This window comes from Artibeus jamaicensis, unplaced genomic scaffold (assembly GCF_021234435.1).
Source record: "Artibeus jamaicensis isolate MK-2021 breed Jamaican fruit bat unplaced genomic scaffold, CSHL_Jam_final contig_464, whole genome shotgun sequence".
Taxonomy (NCBI): Eukaryota; Metazoa; Chordata; class Mammalia; order Chiroptera; family Phyllostomidae; genus Artibeus; species Artibeus jamaicensis.
The window spans coordinates 1,834,433-1,848,992 of record NW_026521842.1 but is presented as its reverse complement, the minus strand read 5'-3'; the positions used below and the strand labels follow the sequence as shown (position 1 = coordinate 1,848,992).

General features: G+C 57.9%; 1 protein-coding gene across 5 annotated transcripts in view; it reads right to left on the bottom strand.

Moving 5' to 3' along the window:
- CBFA2T3 (CBFA2/RUNX1 partner transcriptional co-repressor 3) overlaps positions 1-14,560 on the bottom strand; it is an 87,348-nt gene that overhangs the window by 20,706 nt on the left and 52,082 nt on the right. For 2 of the 5 annotated variants that reach the window (XM_037142323.2, XM_037142326.2), the window contains exons 2-3: positions 5,825-5,977; positions 2,538-2,615 (exon numbers count right to left, since the gene is read on the bottom strand). In XM_037142323.2, the coding sequence (XP_036998218.1) occupies positions 2,538-2,615; positions 5,825-5,977 (231 nt within the window). The remainder of the gene's footprint in view (positions 1-2,537; positions 2,616-5,824; positions 5,978-14,560) is intronic. The other 3 variants (XM_053666700.1, XM_037142325.2, XM_037142324.2) reach the window with 2 other exon arrangements.

Here is a 14,560-nt window from a genome sequence, read left to right as displayed (position 1 = left end):
GCCAGGGGTGCTGTGAAATGGTCCTAGGGCAGGATGTCCTCCCTCACCCTTGGGTGACAGGGCCTTCACACTGCAGTCTAGGGGGGCCCTCTGTGTCTGACCACTTGTTTGCCAGTCCTCCAGCCTCAGAAAACCTAGCAGTGATCTCTAGGGTCTACAGAGAAGTCAGAGGCTGCAGGCTTTCAGGGCCCTTGGTGATGGTGGAGGGGGCCAAGGGTTGGGGGAACAGGACACCTTTGGAAGGCCTGAGGCTGGGCTGCTAAACCTGAGGGCCTCTCACACCTTGTGTCCTCAGCTGCCGCACAGGCAGCTCTAGGTGGCTCACTTATGTTCTTACACTCAGCCCCTTGTATGCTCATCTGCCTGTTCCCTTGTCCTGCACGTGTGGGTGCTCCGGGCACAAGGGTTGGGACTGGACATCCTGCCCGAGGCCCCAAACTGGCTGGACTACCCTAGATGTGGGTGAGACTTGGGGCCTGGCCCCAGTTCCTTCATATGCAAATAGCCCTTGGCCAAAACAGGGGTGGAGCTTCTCCACTCTGCAGGTACCTGGCCCCTCCACTCCAGGCTTCTGAGGCTTAGAGAACCAAGGTTAGCTTTCCACCACTGGAAGGAGCCTGAAACGCTGGACCTTGATTGCTTTTATGTGCGGGTGATCACTCATCAGTAACTGGCCCCTAGTTGGCAGAAGTTTGGAAACCACTGACTGAAGGCCAGGTTTGCACAAGAACAGATGTGCTACCTCTGTCCTGAGGAGGGACGGTCGGGCACAGGAGCAGAGCCCAGAGCCCTGCTGCCGAGGCCCGAGGCCTTCTCAGCACAGCTTCCCCTGCCCCGAAGATGGAGCTGCCATGCAGGCTGAAACCCGTTTGCCTCCCTGATCTGGATGATCCTAGAAGTGCTGTGTGGGCCCCAGCAGTGACATGCCAGCTCTGGGACAGTCCCACAGGAAAGGTGCGCCTTGCCCAGACTGTGCTCCTTGCTCTTGGATGGAGAGTAAACTCCAGACACAGGACGGGAAGAGGCCCTGCCCCTCACCCTGTCTGAGGAATCATCTAGAGGACGCTTAGACCAGAAGATCCCACTTTTGTGCTATTTTTCTGTCTCACTGGCGAGCCCCAGCCAACCCCATGGTGGACCCTGACATGCACACACCCTGGTCACGACAGATGACAGCCACTGGCGGTCACTCTAACCAGGTCAAGAGATGGCCCCTTGCCACAGAAGACCTTTCCGCAGTGGGGGACTCATTCCTTGTGGTAGAGTTGGACTATCACCTGGGGTCTGGACCTTTCCGAGGCCTCTGAGATGTATGGCTGTCCACGCGGCCTGGGTCCCCACCCACGGCCCCTGGCCCGGCCTGGACCTGGCCTCCCTGCAGCTCCCTTACCAGCCTGCCCTCGGTGCCTGGGTCCTCCCGGAGGCCTGCTTGCCCTCGCTGGCCCGTGCTCCCTCCCTCGGGCTGCCGGGCAGTCTCAGCAGCTTGCTAAAGAGACGCCGAAAATAACCCCAGCCACAAGTGCTTTCATTCCACAACAGGTGTGTTACTAAGTTAGACCGCACACGTGTCCCTGGCTGAAGTTTGGGGGCACACACTAGCACCCCCCACAGCTCCCCCAGCCCTGGGCCTGGGTGGGGGTCAGGCTGGGATGATGAACCAAAAACAGCCTTCATTCCAGCCCTCTCCTTGCTTCAGGGAGGCTCTGGGGCTAGGAATCATGCAGTCCTAAGAGTACTGCAGCTCAGAGGATGAGCTGGACATGAGAGCAAGGCCAGGCGTCATAGAGTAATGGCAAGGAGGACCACGTGTCACAGGACACGAGCACCACACAATTGTTATGTCACCTCTTCTTGGAGCCCAGAGCCACGCAGCAGCCATGCCTGGGCTGTGCAGCTCAACTGGCTTGCAGTGGGTACCTGTCCTATCGCTGGCTGGCAAACACTGAGCATCACTCCATGAAAACTTCCTGTCATGGGCATTGGATGTGGCCTGAGCACTTTGCCAGAAGGTCCACTAGTGGCTGGTGCCCACTGAGCACCCAGTGTGTGCCACACCTCCTCCCGACTTCGCTAATAACATCTGATAACTTCCAGGTGGGGAAACTGAGGCACAGACGGTTGTACCTGCCCAAGTTCACTTGACTGGGAAGAGGAGGAGCTGGAATTCCGCCCAGCCTGGTGTCTGCCCTTGAGATGCTGAGCTATGAATTTGTACTGACAGTTACCTTCTTACAACTCTGGGATCTGCCATATTCACCCTGTCTGTGGACTGGGAAAAAGAAACACTGAGAGGGTGTCCACCTGCCTCAGGTCATACAACTCGTGAGGAGCAGGGCTGGGCTGTGACTGGGGTTCTGAGGACTCTGACTGCTCTGCGCTCCTGGGCCTGTCCCTCGGGCCTCTGCTCAGGCCTCACCGACATGCAGGCGCAATGGTGGGCTGTGCAGACAAGTGGGACCAGCAGCACAGCCTTCTCAGGGCAGAGGGTGTAGGTGAGAACTTCCCACGAGGTCTGTGGTTTTTGTTATTTTACTTACAAAGACAGACCATAGACCATTTTAAGCAGCCATGAAAACGGCCGTGGGGCAGAGACATCGCAGGCCCATCCTCTCGATCTGTAAGCAAAATAAGAAAAACACTCTGTGAGGAAAGGGCCCGTGGCTAGGTGGCTCTGCCCTGCAGGGTAGGGTGTCTGCGATTGGCCCCACCCCTCTCTGCTTCTTGACAGCAGTTTTGGGGATCGGGACTGTCACCACCTTGGGCCAGTCATTTCCTTCTCTGGGCTTCAGTTTTCTCTGTAAAATGAAGCTGGATGGTGGAATCTCTCGGTGACATTTCTGGCAGGACCTGCTAGGTGTCTGTAAGAGGTTTGGCATCTCCATCTACATGGGTGGGACACCCTGGTCCTTAAAAAGCTCTTTTCTGGGAAGGCACTTGGTGACCCCACTTAGCATCATCCCCAAGGGACCTGGAGCCTGAACTGACTCGTGAATCAGGGCTTGGGGTCTCCATTGACAGACAACCCAGTGGTGGTTCCAAAATGAGCTGCCAGGAGGGGAGAAAGCACCAGACAGGAAGGGAGATTTGATGTGTCTGAGCTGGAGTTAGCAAGCGGAAGTTGCAAGAAGACAAACTGTCCTGCCCTAATCAGGGAGTGAGCCCCTTGTTAAGGGGGTAATCAAGGGCAGAATGGAGTATTAGCCCTTTGAGGGTCCTCTCAGCTATAGAGTAGCTCCTTACATTCCTCCCTGACTTCTCTTAGTCTTCCTGCCCACCTCCCTGGCCACATGACAGCTTCAACTCCAAAATGAATTTGTGTCCAGGGAAGTCACTGGGCAAGAAAACCACAGCCTGGTTCAAGGCCAGCCTCTGGTTAACTTGGCTCACAAGCTGGTCCTGGGGAAGCTGGGGAGGCTCTTGGCAGGGATCCATGGCTGAGCACAGGGGCACCTTCTATTTGGGCTGCCACCAGCCAGATGCAAGACATGGTTAGCCACCCCGCTCTCAGGGAATTCCTCAGTAGGGAAAACGTCTGAGGCCACCTTGGAGGTGGCCTGACACTTGGAGAGATGGTCCCAGCAGCCCAATAAAACTAAAGTGTCTGCTTAAAAAAGAACGACTTGTCTCTTATGACCTCTGCGCTCTAAATAGAGCCCGGACCTTGGATCCAGGAGCATGAGCCCAAAGTGGTTGGGGGCACACGGGGAAGCAAAGGGTGTGAGGGGAGGACTTGCTACCCGCACGCACACCTGTTCACAGGCCTCATCAAACACAGAGGGGCAGTGTCAGCTGACCCTAGCCCCATCCCCAACCTGGAACATCTGGCCGCGAGACCATGGCTTTCTGGAACAGAGGCTCCTGGACCAAGAAGAAAAGTAGGCTGAGGGAGATGCATGTGCCCATCAGGGTTGGAGACCCAGCTCAGAGCCTTGGCCCGACCACCAAGTGCCTGCTGGTTTCTTCTGTGTAGAGCGAACACGAGCTGGGGTTTAGATGGGGGCCTGTGGCATTTTCTCTTGGAAGCTGCTGCTGCCCTGTCATGAGCAATTCATTCCTCTTCCCCCCCAGCTGAGGCACAGGCTGTGAAGTTCAACACAGCTAGTGCATCTTCTCTCTGCCTATGGGGCCCTGATGGGGTGGCACCTGTTGAGTGGACAGAGATGCTGTCTACAGTCACAGGTGAGGACTGACTCCTCTGAAAGAGAGGGCAGAATGGCCAGGCAGCCCCAGTGGCCGTGCAAGAATGGTGTATGGGAGAAAGCCCAGCCTCTGGCCCCTTCTGGGGTGGCTGATACAGGCAGACAAGGACCCTTGGGCTGAGAGCAGTGCAGTGAGCACCCTGCTGCCCCGGACCCTGTCCTGGCGCAGGAGGCAGGGCCAGGACCTGCTCCAGTCTCTGTGATGCATGGAGACCTCAGCCCAGACCTGGTAAAAATGGGGAGCTGGTGCCTTCTCTGCCAGGCGAAGGAGCAGAGAAGGGTATTTGGTCACTAAGCTCCTACTGTGTGCTGAGATTTCTGTGCTTCCAGGCTGCCACATGTGGAACCAGGTAGCATCACCCCATTTATCAAACCGAGGCTCAGAGAGTCCAGGAGACTAGCTTAAACCAACACATCCTACAAACAAAGGGTCAAGCTTGAGCCCACAGCCAATGCCTTTTTCCTGAGGGAGGCTGGGCCCTGGTGAAGCTGGGGATGGTTTTGGGTGGCTGAAGTAGCTTTCTTTATGCGCAGGCGTAAAGAGATCTAGGCTGGGCCCTGTGGCCCACCCCAGGCTCTGGGCCTTGGCTAGAGGCAGCAGCTCTTCCCTTCCAGCCCAGTGGGGACTAGGAGCCCCAGGCTAAGGAGTCTAAGGCTCCTGCCTCCCCCAGAGAACCTTCATTTGGGTTTCAAAGCCTGAGGAAGGGTTCCCAGGTATGGGGCTTCTGACCTCTGAACATAGGGGCAGGTGGCGCATGGATTCTCTCCACTGCCCACCAGAATTAGAACACACGGCTAAGCCCCTGGCGCTGAGGTCAGGGGACACCATCCCCACGCTGGCCCGAGTCCAAGGGTTTCCTTCCCAACTGTTCAGCACCCAAAGTCACCAAGTCCCCAACTTCTCTGACTCTATGAAATAGGACCCAGCAGTGGCTGTGGGCGATCCCAGAGCTGCGGTGAGTGCCAAGATGCTCGACCTGGATCTAACCCCGGGCTGACAAGACACTGCCCGAGGGTCTCCTCTACCCACCTTGCTGCTAGTAGCTGAGGCCCTGCTAACCCCAGTTTCTGGCTGACCTGCTGAGGCCGAGCTACAGAGCCCTTGGTGTATCTGAGCCAACATGGAGCTCCTCAAAGGCCAGAGCTGCCTTCAATGGGCTCTCTGGGAGGGCACAGGCCTGACTGAATTTACTTGCGCTCTGGTAACCTGCTGTCTGCCTGAGCTGCACATACAACAGTCAACTTCGATGGGACGCTCACAGTGTGCTGGCCCCTGGGTGAGAACTTCCGTTAATTCACTTGTATTCACAGTAGCTGGGTGAGGTGGGGCTATGGCCAGCCCTGCTTTATAGATGAGGAATGCCAGGCCCAGAGAGGTTAAGGAGCTAGCCCAAGGGCACACACACCTGCAGAGTTGAAGAGCTGGATTTGGACCTCAGCTTGGGCTCTGAGCCATGAGGAGATCTGCCTTCTCAAAAGCCTCTTGGGGAGTGTTTAAGGGTTTAGGGTGGAGGAACCACAGCACTGGCTCTATTCCCATGAATGAGGTTTGGTGCCTCAGACAACTTGAGGGGTCCCGGAGGCACTTCTCTGCTCTGCTCTGCTCAGCCCTTGGAGTTACTCACTTGTGTGGGGAGTGAAGGAGGGGTGCCGTGTGGTGCCCTGGGTCACAGAGGACGGAGGGGGCGGCATGCTGGGGGGCGTGGACCGGGGCTGTGTCTTCACCTCAGCGGGGGAGTCGGGCATCGCTGCAACCTTCTTCTCCTTCCTGTCTGCTGCTGTGGGGAATGTGCGGGGAGGAGAACAGAGAAAGTCAGTGAAGCAGGCTGAGAGGGAGGGGGATCAGCAACCCCTCCGACCTAGTGCCTGACCAACGCCTCTCCCCCCACAACCAGCAGCTGGTTTTGGGCCAATGGGGGACACTTTGTCTCTGCCCACAAAGCCAGGTCCAGTCCCAGGGCCTGGCCAATTGCAGATAACCTCCGGCTGTGTTCACAGGTGGCTAACATTCCAGCCACCTGGGCCAGAGGGTGGGCGCGGGTCAGTCCATTCAGATAGGCCGGAGGGTGTAGCTGTGAGAGGCCTGGGCTGGCCAGAACAGGGCTGAGGTCCTCACTGGAGGGGTGGGTGGCCCTGATCCTGCAGACCAGGGGGTCGGGCAGCACCTCCCAGGGCAGTCTCCACCAGTACTTCCTGCAGGCCCTGTTCAGACACACGTGTAGGCCTCCCCACCCCCAATTTTGATTCAGCAGGTGAGGGGTGGGCCCAAGAATCTGCATTTCTATCAGGGTCCCAGATAAGGCTATTGCAGTGAGTTGCGGCCCCATTCAGGATGGTCTGGGTGGTGGAAACCTCAATTTAACCATCTCCTCACCCTGAGTGATTCCTGGGAGCAGCCAGGCTGGGGACAGGACATAGTCAATTTCAGGCCATTTGAGGCATGGCCACTCAAAGCGTTGTCCATAGACCAGGGGCAGTGGCCCTGGACACTGTGTCAAGAGTCCCGCATGGTCAGAGGTGTGGAGAAGGGGTGGAAGTGGCAAAACCAAGCCTGGGTGGGGGCCTGAGCCCCTGGCTTCACAAAGCAGGACCCAGAGGAAAGGCCTCTGAGTGAACCTGACCAGCCGCGCAAACCCTGAACCAGCAGCTGCCTGGGCCTTCTTTGCAGGTGACGAGGGTGGAACGCTGGCCTCCCCTACATCTTAACACAGGTCAGCCAGGGCCCGGGAGAGCCGCGAAGACCTGGGAGCAGGGGCTGAAATTCTGGGCGGCCCCACTGCTCAGGGCTGTGGAGGGGCATGTTTTTTCCCTAATACACGAAGAGGCGCAGCCCCCACTGCCGTGAGCTCATCTTGCTAACCCTGTGGGGGTCTCACTCAGGGCCGGGGACCTGGTGGGACAGAACCACTGTCAGGAGCAACACCCTTTAGCAGTCTCTCTGTGGCTGCATTCTTGTTCCCTCTGCTCTCCCCCTGCATTTTTCCTCCTAGAGGCCCCCTGTGATTGGGGGGTGTCAGGGAAGACACAGACACACAGGAGTGTCTGGGGCGGCCTGCCTTTGGGGATGGTAATTAATAATGCTAACAAATGGCATTTACCATTATTTCATGCCCAATGCTATGAAAATTTCCCTTCGTCTGTCCCACCTCCCCCTTCACAGAGTGGAGATGCCCACCTATCCACAGCACCGGGGAGGGACTCTCAGAGTTCTCACTGCAGGGCCCTGTGGGGTGAGAGTGAAGCCCCTCCCTACTGGGCCCCACGCAGGGGAAGCAGCCAGAGTCAGCAGCCACCCAGCCTCACAGCACCTGCTGTCCACTCAGCTGCAATTGCTGGCCTCCCTCCTGCTGGGCGCCATGCCCCTCCCCCACAGCCCGCCTGTCAGGAGTCTGATGGCCGAGCACATGTGCATCACAGCTGTGGGGCCCATCAACACCAGAGTTGGTTGCAGGGCCAGTGGCCAATCCCCCGGTGACAACCAAAGAAGGTAAGTGTGGCTGGCCGCCATGGACCTTGAGCCACCCCATGGGTGCAGGCTGTCCTGGCCAGCCCTTCATCTGACCAGGCCACCCCAGGGCAGGCAGTCCCACCAACACACTTGGAAGGGAGTTTCAGATGCAAGGCTGGGCCACAGGACAAGGGCCTGTTCCGACTTTCCAAAGCCCTTCCATACAGGGGCTTGGCAGGAGCCTGGGAGATCAACAGACCAGAAAGGCAGATAAAGGAAAACCCCACCTGGAAGGGTGAACTGGCACTCCTTACACAGTGCTTGTTTAACAGCCTCACGGTCAGCAAGGGGCAGAGGAAGGGGCTAGGCGGGACCAACTCCACATGTGGCACTATCTTCACAGCCCTTGAGAGACAGGTTCTGGACACACTCATCCCACAATGCCTGCTGGGGCTTGAGGATGGAGCAGGCCGGGCTCCTCGGGTGCCTGGTGACCTCCTTTGGCAGAAAAGGAGAAGGAGGCAGGTCCGAGGCCATCTGCTCACTTAGGAGAGGATGCAGGTCCTGCTCTTGGCCCCGGACAGCCATTGCTCCCTTCCTTCTCACCCAAGCCCTGTTTACAGGCACTGAGCACACAGGGCACAGAGCAAGTGCAGGGCATGCTGGCAGTCATGTGGGTCTGCGGGCTTTGAAGCACGAGCTGTTTTCAACAGGCACTCTTCTCACTGTGCAAGAGGTGTCAGGTCTGGGATTCAAATCCAAGCTGACTGAGGCTGCAGGGGGAGGCTCTGGGGTCTGAGTGTGGTGGGACCACAGGTGCACCCCCCAGACCTCATGAGTCTTCCTTGAATCTTGTTTGAGTCCCAGCTCTATTGCCCCTGGCTATGTGACCTGGGGCAAGTCGCCGCACCTCTCTGGGGCTCTCTACTCTTGCATACAGGGGGCAAGGCTGTGCACCTTTTCTTGGGCAGATGGGACGTTAGATGAGACTACCAGGTGATAGGCTAGCACATACGAGCACTCACCAAGATTTATAGGGCAACTCACTTGGGACTCTGCCCTTGGGGCTGCCCTCAGCACAGACTCTGCCCCAGAAGGCAGATGATGATGAGGGCCCTCGGAGGGGTGGAGGTGGTATGGACATGGTAAGGAACAGCATTTGTGGTCAAGGAACAGAGAATGCAAAGGCCAGAGGCGAGGGCGGTCAGGGCTCTAGCTGTACAGGACAGTCGGGAAGGAAGGTCAGCTGGGGCCGGGCTGGTGAGGGAGGACTGACTGAATGGCAGCAGGAGCCACTGAAGGCTCTGCATGGCAGCTGGAACGGGTCTGGCCTAAATCCCATTGGCAGCTTCCACGTACATGGGGCTTCACAAGGCCTTGCCAGGCTTGTGTGGCTTGGGGGCAAAGCAGGTGCCTCGCTAGACTCTAAGGAGCCACCAGACAGGAGTAGCCCTGTTCTCCTGGTGCTGGTTTCCTTTCCCACCCCCTTCAAGGCCTCATACCGAGAGAGCCAAGGCTGCCCTGGGGGACCCCAGACCCACCTGGAGGCTCAGACCCCTGGCAACTCTCACTTAACCTTTCTGCCCAAGGTAGCCTGGAGCTTATGGACACTGTGCCCATAAGCCTCTGAGAGCAGAAGCTGACCCAGGCCTGGGGGAATGCGAGGGTGCAGGGGAGGGGCCCTACTCTTGGATTATGGGTGCCAGTGAGGGGTACAGTTGCTGCTTCCCACCAAGGTGGCTGAGGAAGCCAGCATGAGCTGGCTCAGCAGGCAGAGCCCCCAGCAAGTGCAGAGCACTGCCCAGAAAACCTGGGTGAGCCCTGTGAGGTACCCTTTCCCTCCCCATTCTTGGTTCCCCCAACCTTCAGTGCCCACTCGCAGATGTCCTCAGACCCAGGTGGAGCTGGGCCCATGCCCTGTACATCCACACAGTAGCTCGCTGAATCCTCACAGCCTCCCCAGAAGACTCTGGCAGGCAGCCCCCCCCCCCCACCAGTCACCTGCCTGTGAGGGGCAAACCAGTCCTGCCTCATCCACCAGAACCCTGAGCTTGCACTGTCCCCTCTGTTCCCACCCAGGCCTCTCATTCCACGGCTTCAATTCTTGGGTCAGCTGGGGGATATCAGTACCCACAGACCCTCCACTCAATAGTGGGGGTCCCCATGAATAAGCGCTCTTTCTAGGGGGCCCTGATTTGGCAGGTCTGGGGCAGGGCCCAGGCGGCTGGACGTTTGTCATTCTTATAAGATGAACATATAACAGCTGCCTCCATGAAGGGCTCACCAGGTGCCCCCCCCATCAGCTCGCCCATCCCTCAGGTCAGGAAAAGTGAGGCAACCCCCAAACTGGCTTGTATTAGAAACCCGTATTCCAGCGGCTGGACTCACTGCACCTTCACAGCAGGAGGCAGGTCCCATCCATTATCGTGCCCATCTTATAGCCGGGGAAACAGGCTCAGAGAGGGCAAGGGACTTGCTCAGGGTCTTAGAGCCGGATGGACAGCGGGTCCTGAGCCCCAGGTGTCCACAGCCCCTCAAGCTCCCTGCGCACAGCAGTCACTGGGGAGATCAGAGAGTTCAACTGCCAGACCAGCCAGGCTCAGATCAGCACTGCTCAGGACACCATGGAGGCTGACTGGAACAAGGAAGGGGCAGCCGCCTGGGGCCCGGGGTGGGAGGCAGGAGCCACTATTGCTCTGAGTCAGTGGGTGATGCTCCAGGTGCCCCGACTGTGGGTAGGCGAGTGTGAGGACCATCGTCCCAAGTCCACGGGGCCCTCTCCAGATCTCAAAGTGCCCAGGGAAGAAGAAATGAGAGCCACCCACCAGCATCCCCGTGCCTCTCCCAGGCTGTCAGCAGCCAGGGGGCAAAACCAGTGCTGGCAACAGTCCCAGGACCCTGCTGACATAGGCACCCTGGTTCTTTCTTTCTAAAAGTCCCATCAGGCCCAGCTTTGCAAGTGCAGAAACCTGCTTAGTGAAACGAGGGCCTAACCTCTTGGGAGCTCAGAGCCTTGTTACCCGACACTGTAGGTCCCGTCAGCCCTTCTGGGGTGATGCCTGGTGTCATCGCCAGAGGACAGGTGCGGCACAACTCTGGGAGTGCTGCACCCCTATCCCCTGTGGTTCTGGCTCAGGGGTGGACAGTAGGGAGGCGAGGGACCTGCAGCACCAGGGAGCCCCAGAGCGTATGGAAAGGAATATTTGTTATGCGGCTTGACTGACCGGCTGACTTGTGTAGCCTTCCCACAAACCCTCGGAGGCAGAGGGTGCTCCTCTCCATCTTACAGGTGAGGAAACTGAGGCACGGAGAGCCTCAGAGCCCGGCCTGGCTCAGAGCCGAGAAGGGGGCCGGATGTGGACCTAGTATCTCACCTGACTGCCCACAGGGCCTGCTGCTCAAGGTGCCTTTCTTCCAACTGTCTGTGCCCCTCGGGGGCTTTCTTTGTTGTCTTTCCCACCGTGGATGCTCAGGAATGGGGGTTGCTGAGTGGGGGCGCGCAGGAGCCAGTTCACAACATCCCAGGGAGTGAGAGGACAGGGGGGAGGCAGAGGGCCGTGTCCTCTCCGGCCCCTGGAAGCTGGGCTTCCTCCTCCGGCTGCGTTGTCAGAGCTCCCCACCCCCTGCCCCGCCACTCACAGCACTAAGGAACATTCCCAGACCCCGTGCTCCCAGGGCCCGTGGGACACCCTGTCTTTCCCAGACAGCGTATCCAGTTCCCAGCTAAATGTCACTAATCCATTGACAGAGGAAGCAGCGCTCCAAGGCCAGGCGGAGTTGGTGGGAAAGAACACAGAATGTGCCGGAACAAGCCACCCCATCCATCACTGTCCATGTCCGCCTGTGGTTCCCAGCCCGCCATGCCCGGCTGAGAACTGGCCGCAGCCCAGCACTCCCAGCTCTGGGGTTCTAGAACCCTCTGCAGGAGGAGGACCTGCCAGCGTCAGCACAGCTATCCTCCGGGCTTTGCTCTCCTCGAATCCACGCTGCCTTGAGATAACAAGCTGCTGCTTTGATCTTTTATAGTCTGATTTCTGCTGCCACCTCATCTGACTCTTACAAAAGTGGTGGGGTGTAGGACGGTGGCAGGTAATGACAGGTAATAACGACTAATCTCAGCTTTTGCTGCCTCAGGCCCTTTGCACGGTCCTGCACGGTACTGACAGGTAACAAAGCTAGGGCCCTGACCTAAGCACCCTGCATAAACCACTTCATCCTGCCCCCACAGCAGGCTCTGAGGTGAGCGGCAGAGGAAACCGAGGCTCAGGGTAGGGAAGACTTGAAGCCAGAAAGCCAGGCAGTCTGGCCCCAGATGCCACTCTTTCTGTGGGGTCCTGGGACACAGTCCTGTGTGGAAACTGAGTAGGCACTCCTTGGGGCACACCTAGGCTGCACCCCACTCCCCAGCTCCCAGGCCACTTTTCAGGAGCTGACCTGCAGGCAGGGATTCCTGAGGCCTGTGGCAGTGTGAGGAGGGGCCCTGAAGGTTTTGGTCTCTCTCAAGTCCCCAGGATCATGAAGAGGCCGGTCTCAGAAGTACTGAGTATATCAGCAGACACTTTTTCCGGTGCTGCTGGGCAGGCAGCGAGCTCAGTATTGGGCCCTGCACCCAAAGAAGAACACTGTGTCTCAGTTTCCTCCTCTGTAACCCGGTGAGACATGGGGCTTGGTGGGACCTCTAGGCACTCTGCCCCCAGCCTCAGTTTCCACTTCTGCTAGGAGGGGTCAGGAGGGAGCTGTGAACATGCCCAGGAATGGTCTCTGCAACTGATGGTAGCGAAAATAAAAGAAAACCAAAGTTGTAACAGTTGCCCAATTATTTTCCTTTTACATATTGCACAGAGTGCATCTTCCTTGTAGGGAAGGTGCAGATGAGCAGAAGGAAGGGCAGCCCCTCTGCGAGGTTGTCTAGCCAAGAGCACCCTCACCACTCTCTCCATAAGTAGGTGACACCAACCAGCCTATACCCACACCCCCCCACCCCCACCATCTCCTGAGAGGTGAGGGTTCTACAGGTGGGTGGGGAGCAGAGCTGGGAACTGGGCCCCAGCCTCTGAATTCCTAGCTTCTGCCTCAGTGGGCAGTGGGCCACTCCCCTGAGACTCTTGCCAGGGCAAACCCGTCTGTCTGACTTTCTTGGGAACCAGAGTGGTAAGCACGCTCCCTCTAAGGCACAGTCCTAGATGAATAAAGGTGGCTGCCTTGCACCCCAGCCAGTGCCCTGAGAGCCCATGGGGTCCTTTGTGACTGGCTGTCCCCTCTGCCCTCATCTCCTGCATTCCCCCCTCACATGCTTAGCTGCTTCTGCCTCAGGTCTTTGCACTAGCTGTTGCCTTTGCCACGTGTTCCTTCCCCCAGACATCTGGAGGTCTGCTTGCATCCTCCATGTCTTTGCCCAAATGCAAAACCGAGGGTCCAAGACAGTACCAGGCACACAGTAGGTGCTCAATAAATACTTGTTGAATTATGACCAAGGGGACCCAGGGAGATAGTCCCTCAATGCAAGATTGTTCCACGCTTCTTGAGCCCACAGGCTTCCTTTTAGCAGATATGAGAATTGACCCCTCTCCCTCAAAGTCCATCCCTAAACACTGCCACCTCCCCAGGCACCTTCTCTTGTGGCAAAGTCCTGATCCAAGTGGGTGTCAGGGGTGGGGAGGTCAGGGGTTCCTCCAAGACCACAGCTCAGTGAGGGTCCCTGGCTCAGAGTTCCAAATCCTCGATATGGGATGCCTGCCAGGATCTTCGCCCACTTGCTCCTTCACTCTCTCCCTCCCTCAGAGACCTCCTGTTACAACGGCCCTCAACCCTCTCAGGCCTGCAGCCTCCTGCTAATTACAAATAACCCTGACACCCCAGGAGCCCCTCACAGAACTCATGGGAAAGATAGGAAGAGTGAGTGTGTTTGAGGAAAACTCAGGCCGCACTGTGTAGAGAGAGGCCACACATGGGTCAGGGCATCCCTCGAGGGTGGGATGGAACAGGCTAAACTGCCAGTTCCCAGACAGACCCAGAATGCAGGATGCAAAGGGGATGCGGGACACAGTGGGGGCCAGATCTCTCTCACAGAGGAGGGGGCGCTTAAGCCTCCAAACCTTTGCTTAGGCCCTGAGAATGCCTTCCCTCCTCCCTGCAAGGCCTTCCTGCAGGGTGGGTGGGGGCTTCTCTCCTCGACCCTGTGGTCCAGCCACACCTCCTGGACCCTGGGGGTCTCAAGTAAGCCAGGTAATCTCCCCACTGACAGCAAACTTCCTGGTGGGAGTGGGACACCCCGACTCTTCTGGACCCTCATGATGGGCATACACAGAGGAAAAGTTTGGCTGTAGCGCCCAGGCAGCAGCTGCACTGCAGAGGTTCCAAGTGCATAGATGGCAGGGGGCTCCCAGGCTGGGGTGGCAGTAAAGGGGTGCAGAGGGGCTGCTGTGTTCGGGGAAAACCCAGGACATTGGTGGCCCCCAAATCCAGATGGATGCGTCTGACCGCGAGGGACCCACCCCTACTCCCCAAGGCCAATGTCAGGAGGACACTCATTTTTTATTTCTGGCAAAGCAGGGAATTTGGGGGTGGTGCAGACTAATGAGTCCCAGGCACTGGAACTTGAATTACTTCCCACATCTGGTTTCAGTTAAGGCCTCCACCACCCAATGAATAAGTAATAATATAAAAACACAAGGATTAGTATTTTCCCTAACATTGACCCAGCCCGTCCAGCCCTTCCCGGTCCTTGGGGCCTGACCCGAGTAGGCTGTTCCTCTGCCTGCCACCGCCCTTCCCACAGTGCTCAGCCACCCCAGGCTGTCTGCACCCCGTCCCCTAGGCCTGTGGGTGACGACGGTGAGGGATGCCGGTAACCATGGCACAGCATGGGGCTCGGAGTCGGGAAACTAGGGTTCCCATTCTTCTCTGTGACCAA